The 17,316-nt window shown below is 36.6% G+C and overlaps 2 protein-coding genes across 6 annotated transcripts in view; one reads left to right on the top strand and one right to left on the bottom strand.

Moving 5' to 3' along the window:
* Positions 1-1,386: 1,386 nt before the first annotated feature.
* PIERCE2 (piercer of microtubule wall 2) lies at positions 1,387-8,014 on the bottom strand. The gene is made up of 2 exons (XM_027123081.1): positions 7,735-8,014; positions 1,387-1,941 (listed from the first exon to the last, which is right to left on the bottom strand). The coding sequence occupies exons 1-2, from the start codon at positions 7,750-7,752 to the stop codon at positions 1,594-1,596; spliced, it is 366 nt and encodes a 121-aa protein (XP_026978882.1). The 5' UTR covers positions 7,753-8,014; the 3' UTR covers positions 1,387-1,593.
* The window catches only part of CCPG1 (cell cycle progression 1), a 38,807-nt gene continuing 29,499 nt past the window's right edge, over positions 8,009-17,316 (top strand). For 2 of the 5 annotated variants that reach the window (XM_027123076.1, XM_027123073.1), the window contains exon 1: positions 8,264-8,638. The gene's annotated coding sequence lies outside the window, so the exon portion shown is untranslated. Of the gene's footprint in view, positions 8,639-11,881; positions 11,939-17,316 lie in introns of all 5 variants that reach the window. The other 3 variants (XM_027123074.1, XM_027123077.1, XM_027123075.1) reach the window with 3 other exon arrangements.

Here is a 17,316-nt window from a genome sequence, read left to right as displayed (position 1 = left end):
AATATGCTTGATTCCAAGATACTCATCCTTCCTAAGAATTTTAGCAAGAACAACAAAACAAAAGGCCTAACCACCTGTCATAGTAAGGAACTTTAGGTTAACCTCTAGATTCTACATATTAAAAAGTTGACTTCACTTTCTACAAATCAAGCACCTACAGTGAAGGGGGAAAAGGGTTTGTATACTTTATGCAGAGAAAAATCTGGTAAACTCAAATTCTGTTGCATCATTTACCTGGAAATCTTGTGCAGTGCCTTGATTTTTGATGTTTTAGAGGAAGTGAACAAAACTAATTTTTTTTTTCTTTCTTGTGCCAAATATCATATTTTGGGATATTTGAAAGAATTTCATGAGGCTGCAGAGTTTGAGCTGTTTCCTCACATCAAGCCATTTTTGTAAATAGAAGATTCAACTTTTCTGGTCCCCTAATGACTCACAAGATTATTTTTTCTAATTGATGTTAATATCCTGAACCTGAAACCAACAGGGAAAAATAAGAACAGTGATTTTTTTTTTTTCCAGTAAAGGTACTCAGATCCAACTGAACAGGAGGTTTCAACAGATGGCAGCTGAAATAAATCTCTCTATATAGTGGAATTACAGAGTTTAAAGAATTGTGTAGCCCATAATCTACCACTGCTCATGCTCTATGTTAAAGATGTAGCAAAGTAATTACATTTGGGGAATTCCCTGGTGGTCCGGTGGTTAGGACTCCTCGCTTTCACGGCCTGGGTTCAGTTCCTGGCCGGGGAACTAAGATCCCTCAAGCTGCATGATGAGGCCAAAAAAAAAAAAAAAAAAAGTAATTGCACTTGTAAAAACGTGCAACATTGTCTCACATTTTCATTCTTGTATAAGTAAGGTTTCTTCTGCCTGGATGGACCTTTCCTTTGATTTGGCTTTACCTTCTCCAGAATGTTTCTTCTGATCTTGGTCTCAATTTAAGCAATTCTCTGTGTCTGAAAGACCTTTTACATAGTTTACATTACATAAATTATCATGTATTATTAATTTGCTACTCTTATTCCCCCCAAATATTGTTTATTGAAACAATAAAAGACACTTTTCTATTTCTGTGTTCCATTTTCATTGTATAGCACCTGCCATAAGTAGGTGTTCAATAAATATTTGCTAAATGAATGAATAACAAGTCCTCTCTTCCACCAGTTTAGCAGTGTGAACTAACGTTCCCCAGGTTCTAAGCTATTAGTTGAAATAACAGAAAAGTAGGAAATTACTCATCAGAATCTTCCTTAATTCAGTTTTCAAAATTACAGTTCCTGTGTTCCTTTGTCTTGATAAATATACTCAGTAGACAGTTGAGATCCTGAAAGCCTTTTGAAGCTTTTGGACTACATGAACTAAATAAAGCTAGGTATAATAAAATGCTTTCTACCTTTTATTCTATTTTGAACACATTTTTATTTAAGAAGTCACTGTCATTCAGTTATCAGTTGAAATGCTTTATTTCTTAAAGGTATTTTTAAAAAAATAATTCAAATCTTCTTATATTTCAAATTAGCTATCCTAGCCTTAGATTTAAAACTCATTTTTCCCAAGTATATTTTCTCTTTATTTAAGAGTAATATATTTTCATAGAGTGTGTTGAAAATTCGGAAAATCAAGGGTTCTTGTTCTGTCAGGTGCAGTGTTTAGAGTGTTATTTTGATAAAATCCAGTAGCTCTGATATTGCTTGAAAATACTTGGTCCTTTGGAGTATAATAGCAGGGGAAAAACTGTGGCATGGTTAAAAATTCACCATAATTACTTGAATTGGTTTTATACATAATCATTTTAGGTTTTGATAGTGAGGTAGCTGTATGGAGTGTCTTTGGGTCCAACATACATGAAAACACAGGATTGCCAGGGTTCACACAAGGAGGCAGTTGTTCAGGTTTCATTTCTGTTTCTGAATTTGAAGCTGAAGTAATTTTCTTATCCTAAAAGATAAATGCATAAAATAATTCTCAATTATAAAGTTCTGAAAAAAACAGAATTATTTAAACTTAGCCCTAAGCCTTTCTTACCCCACTACTCACAAAAAGTGACTCGAAAAAGATCAAAGACAAATGTAAGATCTGATACCGTAAAACTCCTAGAAGAAAACACAGGGAAAAAGCTCCTTGGAGTTGGTCTTGGTAATTTTTTGGATATGACAACAAAAGTACAAGCAATAAAAGCAAAAATCAATAAGTGTGACTACATCAAACAAAAAAGCTTCTGTGCAGCACAAGAACAGCAGAAGGAAGAGACAGCCTTGGAATGGGAGAAAATATTTGCAAACCATATATCAGATAAGGGGTTAATTTCCAAAATATCTTTAGAACTCATATAATTCAATAGCAAAAAACCAAACAATATAATTAAATAATGGGCAGAGGATCTGAACAGACATTTTTCCCGAAGAAGACATACAGATGGCCAACAGGTACATGAAAAGATGTTCAACATCCTTAATCATCAGAGAAATGCAAATCTAAACCACAATGAGATATCAATCCACACCTGAAGAATGGCTATTATAAAGTTAAGAGAGAATAAGAGTTGGCGAGGATGTGGAGAGAAGGGGACCCTCGTGCACTGTTGGTGGGAATGTAAATTGGTGCAGCCACTGTGGAAAACAGTATGGAGGTTCCTCAAAAAACTAAAAATACGGGACGTCCCTGGTGGCGCAGTGGTTAAGAATCCGTCTGCCACTGCAGGGGACGTGGGTTCGAGCCCTGGTCTGGGAAGATTGCACATGCCGCGGAGCAACGAAGCCCGTGCACCACAACTACTGAGCCTGAGCTCTAGAGCCTGCGAGCCACAACTACTGAACCCATGTGCCACAACTACTGAAGCGTGAGCACCTACAGCCTGTGCTCCACCACAAGAGAAGCCACCGCAAAGAGAAGCCTGCACACCACAACTAGAGAAAGCCCGCACACAGCAACGAAGACCCAACACAGCCAAAAATAAATAAAATAAATAAATTAAAAAACAACCAGAAAAACTAAAAATAGAACTATCATATGATCCAGGAATTGCACTTCTGGGTATATATCTGAAGGAAATGAAATCACATCTTGAAGAGATATCTGTACTCCCATGTTCACTGCAGCATTCACAATAGCTAAGACATGGAAACAACCTAAGTATTCATCAACAGATGAATGGATGAAATTTTGGTACATACACACACACACACACAACGAAATATTATCAGCCATAAAAAAGGAAGGGATCCTGCCATTTGCAGCAACATGGATGGACCTTGAGAGCATTATGCTAAGTAAAGTTAAGTCAGAGAAAGACAAATACAGTATGATCTCACATATATGTGGAATCTGAAAAAAAAAAAAAAAGTCAAACTCAGAGCAGAATGGTGGTTGCCAGGGGCTGGGGATGGGGGAAATAGATGTTGGTCAAAGGGTACAAACTTCCAGTTATAAGAAGAGTAAGTTCTAGGGATCTAACGTACAGTATGGTGACTACAGTTAACAATACTGTATTATATAATTGAAAGTTGCTAAAAGAGTAGATGTTCTCACCATACCCACACACAAAAATTTATAATTATGTGAGGTGATGGACATATTAACTAATCTTACTGTTAATCATTTCACAGTATATATGTATATGAAAGCATCATGTTGTACCTTAAACTTACACAATATTATATGTCAATTATACCTCAATAAAGCTGGAAAAACAATAGAGAAGAAAACAAAAACTTAGCCCCATCTACTTTCCTTTTGGGAGTCATTTTCTCTGGAGGACATTGAAGAGTACCCATTCAATTATATATATCTGTACAGAGCAAACTTGTCAAAAGTATGTACAAGGTAGCTTTTTAAAATCCTGTACTAGAACTATGAGAATTTATAAAAACGTGTAACTTATAGAGTAAGACTGCAATAGGTCATAGTTCGAAGAGGACGTACAGCTTAATTTCAGAGTGAAAAGGGAACAAGATAAACATTCAGGGATCTTAACCTTGTGGGGGATAGCCATTAAGCAAATAATTATACAACTGTCTAATTGTGGTAAGTGCTATGAAGAAAAAAAATTCAGGATATTTATGAAGACATATAGGGGGTTCTAACCTAGTGTGAGGGCCTAGGAAGGCCATTCTGGTGACGTGTCGCTGAATCTTAAGACTGGAAGGCAAGCAAAGGAACAGATAGAGGAGGGCACAAAGAAAAAGCATGGCCAAAGTGGAGTAAGTTAGAGTGAAAATGGCTGCAGATGAGAATAGAGGGGCAGGAGCCAGATCCTGAAGGGTCTGGTTGGCTATGTGAAAAGTTTAGATCTTTATGGTAAAAGCAATGGAAAGCTATTGAAGCGTTTTAAGGAGAAGCATGTCATGATGTAATATGCTTTTTAGTAAAATTACTTTGGCTGCCGTCAGAGACTTGAATGGATGTGGAGAGGAGCTTCAGTGTTCCATGTGACTGACAATGATGATTTATAGAAGAATGGTGGTATAGAGAGACTAGTAAATAAATTTGAGACACATTTTGGAAGTAGAATTCATTGGACCTGGTGATTGATTGGATGTGGATAGTGAGGAAGAGGGACAGATCAAGAAAGACTCCCACATTTCTGGACAAACATTTGGGTAGATGGTGGTGCCATTTACTACAATTTAATATGTAATTAACATATATAATAAATTTAATAAAGATTTAAAATATACATAACTTAGCTATTTGGGGAGGGAGGGAGCAAGATATTACAAAGAATGGGTACAAAAGTGCATATTGCTTTCTAGCAATGCATATAACATGCTTATCCTTAGTAAAGTCAAGTCTATAAAAAACATCAAGCTTCAATAATGAAGGTGAAAGAATTCAAATGGAACACACTATATGCACCTTGTTTATCACTCATTCAACAAATACTGAGTACCCACTGTGTACCAGGCATTGTTAGATGATGGAAAAATAGTGATCAACAATCTAAAGTTCCTAGAACTTACATTTTATTACCTAGAAGACAAGCACATAGGAAACCAGCTCAATAATGTTGGGAAACTGGTTATTTAAAAAAAATGTAGGTCTTCACCTTCAAATATTAGGTGTCACCAGTTCTGGGTTCTGATGTTGCCAGTGATAATAGCTGTGTGACTTTGATAAAATTATTTTGCAAGGATTCAAATTCCTTGTCTATAAATATAAAACAAAGGAGATGGATTAGTTTTTTTTCTTTTTCTAATCTGAGGTTATAAGGGCTCTCCAAATGTAGCAATAGGAAAGTGATTTTCAGTTATTTGAAAAACATGAAGGAAGTGTATATTTACTTGTGATAAGGCTCTTAAAAATGATTGTGGTGTCCATGTAGGCAAAAAATTTTGGTAGTTAAAAAACCCTCCAAATTTGGCAACTTCTGGAATACTTAAGATCTAAGTCCTTCCAGATCAGAAATTATATTATTATATCTAACCTCATAGAGATTGGCAGGGTTCTGTAACTCTGACTTTTTAAGGTTGCATTAAATAGAAGGTTGTTTATATGCATTAAAATTCTTTTGCTTTGAAGACTCTATAGTAGATGCTTGTGATTCATGAGGCTGAGACCCTTTAAGAATTCTAAATCCTTAAAACTAGCAAGCATATAATCTCAGTTTCTCCAACTCTAAAAATGGAGGAAAGAATATTGACCAAGTTGCTGGGTCACGCTTAAGTTAGGATCAAATCTGGGTCAGATTAGTTCGGTTCCTCTTAGACTAACTCAGCTCCCTCTGAATTCTTGGGTTATTCTACTTAATGTCTCTGCAAAGTTAAGTTCCCCACTGTCAGGAACCTATTTGTTTTGAAATCTTGAGTTCAAACCTGCAAATGTGAAGTATTTACTCCACTTTCTTTTCTTTTGTTCAGATTTGAAGAAGTATAATAGGGTGTTGGAGGAGTAGCACAGGCAAGAACTTTGTGGCCTAGATTCCAATCCTTTATCATCACTGCACCTTTGTTTTTATATTGTCTGTAAAACTGGGAAAAAAGGGGGAAAAAAAAAACAACCTGCCATAGTTCCTGTGGTTGTGGAAATGAAACAAAATCGGATGTAAATGATACGCTGCTATATAAATGGAACCAATTTTTAACATTTTCTTTTTTGCAGGTATACTTCAATGCATATGCATGATCTTCCAGAATTCAGTTCTGAAATTTACAGGTTAAGAAAACTTTACAGTAGTGTGCTACCATTTACTAACATTCATTATCTTGTAGGAAGCTGGCAAAGCTGGAAGTAGAACTCATCAGTTCTTGCTGTTTATTCTTTTTTGACACTGCTTATTGTTTTAAATATCAAGAGCACAGACATTGGAGAATAGTTAAGTCACCAGAATCCTACGGTATCACAACAGGTCAGCTTTTCTCAAAATGTCTAGGTTCTCTCAGCACATGGAAGGCTTCTTAGGTGGAAGGTGCTGCCCTGTGACTTGTGAGAAAAAGTACCAACCCTAATTTACTTTATGGACACCAGTCAGGTTGTCCAGGGCAACCTCAGTCCCAGAGGTTGTGACTTTCAAATCACCTTCTGCAACTGGCTCTAAAATTCTGATCAACTTTGAATCAAAATGGAATACAGAAAACAGAATCTAGTGAAAATAGAAGACAGATTTTGTTGGCATAATCCGTACCACACAATCTGTAAAAGTTAGTGTCTACCGAAATCTTTTAGACCTCCAGGACAATTCACAAATGTTTACGGACTTGGAAACAAAATACCCCTTGCTTTTACTTTATATCCTAGGCCCTCACTGCAACTTTCTTATTTGGGTTTCGACCTCTTCAAATCTGGTATTCTTAAAATGTAGAGTTCAAAACAGATACAATCAAAAACAAAACAGCCTAATATAAAGAATAATAAAAAGATTACTTTAAATTCTCTGCTAGGTTATACATTGGGTCAGCAACTGTTACTGAAGGAGAAGAAGGTTAATGAAAATTATAAATGAATCTTTTAAAATCGATTAAGTCTAAAATTAGACTGTGCAAGTGCCTTGAAAATCTACAAATAGATGGTATTAGCTTCCTTACTAATTTAATTTTCAGGCTCTCCTAGAATTAGAGAAAACCAGGCCACTTTGACTTTTCCAAGTCTTTTGTTATAAACACACACACATTTTTATAAAGATAAGTAACAAGCTACTGAAATAATAAAAATGCCCATTATAGAAGCTGTAATTATAAAATTAAAAAAAAATTTTTTTTTTTGGTTTTGTGTCACAGTTGATGTTAACTACAGTAACAACAAAAGCAAAAAAAACCCTGTAAGTCTAATTTTGAGGCACCCTTTTGTTTCCCCTCAGGCCCACCATCCTCCTTGTTCATGTTTTTCTTAATTTATCTTTTTCTGGCCACAATTAGGTGACAGAGAATTAAACCTTAACTTTCTACTGTTTCCATCAACAGTGAGTATAAATGCACCATATACTTTTTTCCCCTCATATCCTTTTTTGAACAAGACACAATGTAAACAGATGTCAAATTAACAAGGTACGTTTTTCTTGTTCAAAACCATCACGGCATTTTGCAATGGGGCATGAGTTGCATACCATCCCCAATCATCTTTATACCTTCAGAGGCAATTCTGGCTTAATGCAATGCATGTTACATCTGTGTAGCCCAGCGGTTGCCTACAACGGTGGGTTTTTTTTGGAGGGTGGGGGTGGGTGGGAGTGTGGGGTGCCCAAGTTTATAGTAAAGAGTACCGACAGTCAAAAACATCCAGCCCTCTGCCCAAACCCACCCAGTCGCCCTCGGTCATTCTCGATATCTTCTTTATTTTTTTCGGCAAACGCAGTCTTTTCCTGCAGCGGATGGCAAGGCCAGCAAGCGCCGACTTTTACTACACCCAATTAAAGCAGCAAAGAGAAGGCGAACCGTCGGCTGGATGGATACGTGTAAACTAATCGGCCTAATCCCGGGAGCCGTCCTCCAGGGTGGAATCCTTCGGAGAGGCTGTAGCAGGCCGTCTCCACAGTAACCGGCCGCGGCGCCTCTGCAGTGCCGGGGCCCGGATGTTGTGAGGATCACGGCCGCGGGGCCCAGCTTCCGGCAGCCTGCCGGCGGCGGACTGCGCTCCTCTTCGGGAGTCGTAGTTCTTCCCTCCGCCGCCGCCCGGTATAAGGCGCGGGCGGGACTACGAGTCCCGGCATGCGCCGCGGCGCCCCGCCGCCCTCCGCCTTTCGGCTGCGGTCGCCTGCGAGCAGGTTGTTGTTTTTATGAGAGGCGTCACTGCTCTCGGAGCTGTGACCGTCGCCGCCGCGACAGCTAACGCCGTCGGGCGGAGGTGGCGCTGCTCCTTCAGGTACGGCCCTGGGCGAGTTTGGACCCCAGGAGGGGAGTCCCGGCCGACTGTCGGGGTCCTGGCTTAGCCGCCTGGTGGAGGCGGTCGCGGGGTTTCCGCTGAAGGAGGGCTTGACCCTAGGCGCTCGGTGTTTGCGGCCGCCTGGGTGGCCAACTCGGAAGGCGAGTCTGCATCCCCCGTGGCGGAGCCGGTCCGGTGGTCCTGCAGCCTCGGTTCCCTGCGTTGCAGACGCGAGCGGTGTGCCGGGAGTGTGGGGGAGCCGCCAGCCCAGGGGACGCACCCGCCTTTCTCCGCTGGGCTGGCTTAAGGCTCTCCTCGGTCCTGATTGATGAGAATCCATATGGTAAGATGTTATGTGCGTCACTCCGCTGGGTTTTCAGCCGGCCGGTCTTTTTTGGTGACGTTTGAGCCCCGTGATGACAGGAAGAGAAAGATTAAATAATGTGTTTGAGATTTCTGCTTGTGAGCCTGGCTGATAATGATCAAATCTCCCTGTCTATCCTGTTCCGCCTCCACCGGTCCCCTTCCTAATCGATAAGCCCTCGTAGCAGCAGGTCACACCGTGCCTTGTACGCGTTACTGTTTATTTAACGAATCAACTTTTTGCCTTTGGGAGCGCCAATTTTAACGAACTCAGCCAATTAGGTACTTTGTTGAGTGGGTGAAATTTGCACTCAGTCTGGCTTTATTAAAAAATGGAATGGAGCCTTCTTGTAGCTAGAATAGGTAATTATTTTAGTACTGCGAATTTTAGGAGATTTGCCTCCTCAAATAAGGTCACATCTACTGGACGGTACTTGAAATGTCATTATTAGCGCATCGTATCTTTGGCTTAACGTTTGAATCTTATTAGGCCCCACCTTTCTCAAGGGGGGGTATTTATCACACCTTGGACGCTAGTGTGAATGGTTTACTATACTTCCCTGAGCTATGGTCATAAAGGGGAAGGGAAGGGAGAAAGTGAGGGTATTATTTTAATAAATAATTTTTAATCCTTTACCCAACCTAAGGATTAAAGAAGCTATTAAAAATCGCTCTCAAATAATATTTGAGGGTGTGGGAAATACTAGTTTTTAAATGAAAGTAGGTTAGAAAGTAGTGTAATACTAATTTTGTTAACTAAACCATAGGACTAGAAGTGATTCAATGTCTATTAGAAACAAGACTCAAAGGAGTGTAATAGTTATAAAGTGATTAGATGCTGAAACTACAAATTATTTTTTTCTTTATACTTTCTGGTATTTTCCAAATTTTCTATAGGAAAAAACCTTAATTTAAAGAAAAGGACACAGGTGCAGCAATTCCAGTTATACAGACTCTTTAAACATTAATTTTAAAAAGCAAATAACAACTAAAAACAACATAGGCAGAGCCCCTGTTACTGCATCCACGGACTCTGTGAATAACAAGTTTAAATGTATGTAAGTTAGTTGTTGAGAAGTGACAAGAAATGCGTTGGTTGGACTGGAAAGGAAACAAAAAAATATGACAGTAATTCTTAGCATTTGTACATCTCGTCTTATTTTGATCTGTTTTCATTTTGTACAGTAAAATCAAGACAAGATTGCTTACTTTTCTTCAATTAAGGGAGTGCAATCTTGATTATTACTGTAACTCAAGGTGACAAAGCATGGGCATATTAATCTGAAAAGATCTGGGATGTAGCAGGATTTTTCATTTATTATTTGTAAACATTTGCCAGTGGAAATAAAGAAGTTAAACATTATTATAAAATGGGGGCTTTAAGCTTGTTTTCATCAAGTCATTTCAAGTATCAATACTATGTTTTATATGCCTGATATTTTGGATTATGTTTTTGTTTCATTTTCTATTATGGATATGTTGGATATGGTTGGGTAAGTAGCATATTTAGCCCACATTTTGTTTTCTGTCATAAAGAAAGGGCCACATTGTTCTTTGATAGGAATAGTCCATGTATTTTTGCAGTTACCAGTCTTGAGAAAATGGGATTTACCTCAATTCCAAGTGTCCATTAACTCAATAGAATAGCCATTCTGAAGCTTTGTTTTTATTTTTTTGCTTTTTTGTTTTTTAAGCTGTAGAAGTCATACTTTGTTTTCTTAGGTTCTTTTCTTTGGAGCATTGCTTCTCTCCCCAGATTTCAGTTTCTTTTCAATATTTTCTATTGTTTTATTTTGTGTATTTTGTGCCCTTTGTTGGCTCAATATCTCACTAAAAATTTGGATTCATTTACAGGGCATAAGAAACATTCATAATTACTTAACATGTTTGATTTACTAACTGGTTCCACAGTATTGTGTAGGTTGTGTAATTGTATTTTATCTAAGTTAAATATTTAAAAAATTAGGTGAGTTTGAACTGAGAGCTTAGAAGTAGTAGTTTCTGACATGTAAAGAATATGGACACAGTGCAAGGCCTGTTAAGCCCAGGGTATTTTAAAACAGAAAATGCAGACTCATCTAACAATGCAGAACTACTAGAGGCTGAATTGCTTTTGTGTTTGAGTGGTTAAGATGAGGAAGTTGCCATATTGTAGGCGATAACTTACATTTTCAAGAATTTTCTTCCTGGGAGTTGTGCAGTTTTTGTTTTGTTTTTAAATTTATTTGTAAAAATTTGTTAAACAGTTTTTAAAGGTTACTTTCCATTTACAATTATTACAAAATATTGGCTCTGTTTTCCATGTTGTACGATACATTCTCGAGCCTATCTTACACCCAGTAGTTTGTACCTCCCACTCCCCTACCCTGTATCGCCCCCCCCAACCACTAGTTTGTTCTCTATATCTGTAAGTCTGCTTCTTTTTTTGTTATATTCACTAGTTTGTTGTATTGTTTATGTTCCACATATAAGTGATGTCTTACCATGTTTGTCTGTCTGGCAGTTCTGCAGTTTTGACTAAATTAAAACAGTTAAAAAAAATGAGTTGGTTTAAAAGGTCATGTTCGATGTATTGCACTAGATAAACTTGAAAATAAAAATCTCAGTTTGAGTTCTAAGGTGAAATTTAACTCTGTAATATGGGGAGGATTGCAACTAACTGATAGATTGAGAGGATTTTTTTCCAAGGGGTGTTTAAGGTGTGGAAACCTGCTTAAGGGCTTATAGAGTTTTCTGGAGGAAGTATTAGCAAGGAAGTATTAGTATTAGCAGTAAGTCAGAAATCTAATTTTTCTTCAGTATTTGTCCATAAAGCAGTTTCCTAAAACCTTATTTCTGGTTCATGTTGCCAGCATGATGAAATGTGAAAAAAGAATTGGATTGGGAGTCAGGACGTTTAATGATGTTGACAAATAATTTAACTTATGAGCTTCTATTTTTTCCATTTGTACATAATAAGTAACAGCCATTACCATACTTCATGGGGTATGTGTGAAGATCAAATCAGATATAAAAAGTCGTATCACTTTGTAAGTGGCAGAGTGATCTACCCATGCAAAGTATTATTGGCCTGCGTAAGTAACATTTACATAAAGCATATTATACATTTGAAGTGTGATGACTTAATGTGATATATATACTTTTGGACTGAGAAGTTTGATGGAAAAAAGTCATATGGGATCTTCATTTGATTTTTTTGATAGTGCTTTTTGCCTTTTACTAGGTTGAAGGGAACCTGGCCCCTTTCCTGACTGTGACTTTGTACTCTACTGCATTAAAGGTTTGGAAATTGCAGTGTGCTTTTATGGTTCAGCCTTTAATTTTGGTTTTGATTTGTTTTAATTGCACATCTAAAGTATAAAGAAAATCTTCAGTGTAACTTAACAGTAGGAAGTGGATGTTGTTTTTAATGTTCTAAAACAGTTCTTTAAGTTGATTTCATGAACAGTGAGTCTACACAGAATGTCAAATTCCAGGTCCTCCCGGAGATGCATTACATGTGTAAGCATTTGTCTTTCAGGGAAAGAGATAGTTTAGAGCTTAGACACTCCTTCTGGGGAAGTCAACCCTATCTGTATTACATACGACATCTGCCCCTTGAGATTAACTTCAAGTTGGGTTGACATATAGAACATTCAAGTAAAAAAGTCTTTTAGAAACTTACAAATCAATTCTGCGGACTTTATGAGAGCAAATATAAGCGAAAGTGAAAGGCAAAGAAACATATAATATATCATGGGTTGGTAATGACTGCTTCTATATTTGATTAGTTGATAACTCAAATAACATCTTTACTAACATTTTATCTAATATTACTACTAGAAAGTAACAATGGGTGTGTACTTGTCTATTATGTACTTAAAAAAATGGAAAACAGAATAAAAATATATAAAATCCCTTTGTTTTCCATCTCTCTGGCTTTTTTCCCAAATGAAAAGTAGAAGAGAGTTGTAAAAAAAAAAAAATTAGGACAGATTATCCTTTTGTGGAAAGTATGTTTAAGATAAACAAAAAATATAGATATATGATGAATACGTATATTTTAACAAGTAAAATCATTAAAAAAATGTTTTGAGAGTAGAAAAAACAACATCAAGCTAGATCCCATTAGTTTTACTTTATCTCTGAAAGGGGAAGAGGAGCCAACAGGGCCTGGCAGTGCCCAAGTGAGGGTCGTATGGCGCCTAGTCAAGCTTCTAGATTTACTACTGGCTCTTTCAGGCTTTTCCAAAATTAAGATGTAACAATCCTGGAAAGTCAGGATTCTTTTCAGAATGGGAACACCTGGTGAAAAGGTATTTCCATACTAACAGTTATCTTAATTTCCCCCCAGCATTTTGAATTCATATGGTTTACTGCTTTGTTTCAAACTTTTAATCAAAGGTGTAGCTTCTTTTAGATGGAGGCAAAAAGGGATACTTTTATCTTCAAATATGGCAGTAGTTCCTTTTGTTTCCCAATATGAAGGATGTTACATCATAAAAGAAATCTTGTGAAGAAATTGTGTGTTGACTCACTTCTTGCAGAATTTGTTTTCTAAACCAAAAAGTTAATTTACTGTATGTAACAGTATTGCTGCCTCTTTCTGGTCATGGATAAAGTGAAATTACTACTATTGGAGATTTTTTTCCAGATGCCTATCTTTAGCGATATCGGTGTTTAAATGAAATTCCACTCTATTAAAACTAGGAAAGCCTGTTTGCTATGGAGAGGTTATCTTTGAATCCACTTAGAAGATGCATATAACCAAGAGGCAGGACAGCCATTGGACCCACATCTTGATGCCGTAATTACTACACTGTGGACTCTTCAAATCCCTGGGTTATGCTCTCTCTTCTCTAGCATCAGTTTTCTCCAGTAAACTTCTGATACCTCAGATATAAACGTTTTAATATGATTCCCTTTAGTCCTTTAATTTGTTCTGAAGAGACTGGTCATCCAGAAGATGATTGGATTTTTGTCAGTCATTCATTTACTTAATATTGGGTTTGTCTTTTCATTTAAAAAAAATGTATATTTTTTTCCTGCGGATTATGAAGGTAATAAATAGCTCACTGAAATTTAGCAGACATAATACGTGTAATTTTAGTTTTTTTAGATTTGAAAGATACTCTTTAAAATTTAATTAGACTAATGCATATAAATTAATATCAATAGGGTTTATTATACATATCATTTTCTGACTTGCTTTTTTCACAGAATATATTATGGATGTCTTTCCATGTCAGGACATGTTGATCTATTTTAAATTTTTAATGGCTGCATTAATAATAGATATTATACATTTTAATTTTAATAAACTCACTCTTGATAGACTCTTCACTTTCTAATTTTGTACTATAAAAATTCAACCGTTCTTACACACATGTATATGTATTTTCATATTCATGTGAGTATTTCTACCAGATAAATTCCTAGAAATGAGGTGGATAGGAAATGAAATAGAGATGATAGGTCACAGGGTATCTGCCTGTAAAATTTTGTTATTACAAAATTACTCAAATGATAATAACTATGCATTTTTACTGTTTACAGTACATATTTTTCTGTATCTGACCTATTAACCTGTTTAATCTTTGTTGATCGTTCAGGCATTAAAATAATCTTGCTACTCTTTGTGTATCTTTCGTAGTAAGGTTGAGCATTTTTTTCCTTATAAGCCATTTTAATATCTTCTATAAATTGCTTACTCATATTCCTTGATAAATTTTCTATTCAGTTTTTTAACCTTTTTCTTACTCATTTATTGGTGTACTTTAAATGTTTTGAAAACTGTTATATATGTCACAGGTATTCTCAGTATATCATTCTTATTTTTATGACTTTTGGCAAACAAGTTTATGATTTTTATATAATAAAAAGCTTTTCCTTTACAATTTCTAGGTTTTGTGTAAAGCTTAGTAAAAAGGTCATCTTTACCCCAGGATTGTAAAACTTTTCTGTTTTGTTTGAGTCTTTTTGTGTGTGTGGTTTTATTTTATATGTTTAAATCTCTGGGCTGTATTTTTACCAGGTGGTCTTAAGGTTTTATGAAGCCTTATCTTAAAAATGCCGAACTTTCACAAGGCAAACATGAGAGACGACATCAATCTGAAAGTCTTTTGCAACACCACATTTATGACGTTTAATGGAGAGTATAATTCCTGAGTGATGCAATTTGTCAAAAAACTGATTTTTTCCCCCTTTGGGAGGTAGGAGGGGAAGAACAATGAAATTTACTGTCTTTTTAAATTCAGAAGCGTTTTACGTGAAAATGGCTCTTATCGTTTGCATCTCTTTCATTCTCTACCTTTCACACCAACCATAGAAAGGCTCTGCTGTTTTGAGCATCCAGAATGGCAGCCAGCACTTTAGTTCCATATTCAGAATTACCTGTCAGATCATTTGTCTCTTGATGCTGTTTGGAAGCAATTTAGTTTGGCCTGGGCTTCGTGAAAATATGTTGCAGGATTTATCTGCTATAACAGTTAAAAAGCCATACAAAAACTTACTCTTTTTCAAATAGAGTTTACCTGACCATTCTAGCCAATAAGCCTTGGAATCAACTTCCCTAAGGCAGTCTTTTTTTTTCCCCCACAGCACAGAGGCCTAGTGGGTACTAGGCACTCCTAGGCTAGGCTTATTTATTGCCAGAGTTTGGGGACTGAAATAAGGTTGACATTGTAGATGAAAAAAAAAGTATAAGCTGAGCCTTCACTTAAGATGAGACTATTTGGAAAAAAGAAAGCAACACAGTGAAAGGTTCTTCCCCCACCACAATGAACAGGATTGAAGACCCTTTAATTCCCCAAAGAGATACAGTTCTCACCATTTACTCCAGAAGTGTTTGTCACAGTACTTTTTAAAATGTAAATTTGTGCCAAATTACCATAAAGCATAGTGACAGTAACAGTTTTAGATCCTTACTTAGACAGAAAATCTTAGAATTTCTTAAGCTTTTCTGTTTCAACCTCTTCATCGTGGTGCTTAGTGATTTTAGTGGCCCTAGCTCCCTTTTGAAAATAGGCAGGAATAAAAAAAATTCATAATTGTGGTACATTTAAAAGAGGCAAGCTTAAGGGGTGGGGCTAGACCTGAAATTAGACCTGTAGCTCATTACTATTTCTGATCCTTCAATTCCTGATCTGAGTAAAAATGCTTGTGTGTCCTTTTCTATAGATAAAATAGAATATTAAGCGATTAAAGATGAGAGATTATTATGTATGTATTGTATGACTTCTGACTAGTAGAGAGCAGTTAAAATTTTTGTGCTGTTATAGAGACATTGAAAATTAAATTGAAAGTCCTTATCAAAAGCTTTGAACTTAACACTAACTAGTAAAGTAACTCATGGATAAAAGTAATAGAGGCTGCTCTTAGGCAAGCTATGCTAAGAAGTACAGAAGTTATGCTGAGAAATAAGAAATAAATGTGATACATTCAGGGGAAGGAGAGATCAGTGTGTCAGAAACATGAAGGAAAACTTCATGGAGGAGACTGAGCCTTAAAGATGGAAATCAGAAGAAAGGAAAGGAGGAAAGCATTCCAGGAAGTGTGACTTGAGTAAGTGAAGACATGGAGGTAGGGCTGTGCTCTCTACTTGTAGCAAGTAGATTACTTTGATCAGATGAAATAGCCCTGGAGGAGAGAACTAATCGATTGCAAGCTAGGCTAGAGCCAGGTAGTGGACGCATTTGGATGTCCCCTTAAGAAGTTTGACTTTATTGTACAGAATACTTATTCTCAAGGTCATGGGGAGAGTTTTGCACAGGAAGTTTAAAAAAAAATTTCTAGCATTTGGAATAAGTACTGCATGTAACCTGCAGTCAGTTTCATTGTTGCCTGTATGTAAGTGTTCAGGGTGGTTGTGTGTGTTTAGGGAGGGACCAAGCGAAGAGTTGCAAAATAGCACTGTAAAAAGTGGTGAGTACCATTGTAATTAAAACAGCCTTGTTTTGGTGCTGGAATATAGATCATTGGAACAGAATGGAGACTACAGAAACTGATTCATAAATGTATGGGACTTTATGTGACAGAGAGTGGCATTTTAAATCATAGAAAAAATATGGCATATTTAATAATTGACATAATTTCTACCTCACACTAAAAGGGAGAATACCCAGATTCACACATTAAATAGCTAAATGTAAAAGCCAAAACTGAAAAAGTATTAGTAGAAAATATAGGAGAACTATTTACAATCTTGAGAGTAGGGAAGACTTTCTAAAGCAAGGTGTAAAATATAGGCTATAAAAAACACCTTATTCTCCATCCTCAACATTTGACTGCATAAAATTTAAAGACATCTATGATAGAAGATATTTTTTTAAATTGAAGCATGCTAGAAAAAAATATTTGCAGTAGGTTTAGCAGTGAATTCATTCATGACCCAATTTATGAAGAACTTCTGAAAATCAACAGAGATAGCCCAATAGGAAAGTGAACATGTGAACATTAGATAATTCATGGGAAATGAAATAAGGATAGCCAATAAACATAGGAAAAGATGCACAACCCCACTGAGTCATCTGGGAAATGCAAATTGAAAGAGGAGATTTACTTTTTTTTGCTCATGACATGATCAGAAATTAAAGATGGTTGTTACATTTTTGGTGAGGTTGTGGAGAAATCGGTACCTTCTTGTGTTAGTGGGAGGTCTTCCCTTAACAACCTTATTTA

The sequence above is a fragment of the Aethalodelphis obliquidens genome, unplaced genomic scaffold (genome assembly GCF_003676395.1).
Source record: "Aethalodelphis obliquidens isolate GAN/ISIS:26980383/991018 unplaced genomic scaffold, ASM367639v1 scaffold26, whole genome shotgun sequence".
NCBI lineage: Eukaryota > Metazoa > Chordata > Mammalia > Artiodactyla > Delphinidae > Aethalodelphis > Aethalodelphis obliquidens.
The sequence above is the reverse complement of the archived record's forward strand: the minus strand, read 5'-3'. Positions and strand labels throughout refer to the sequence as shown.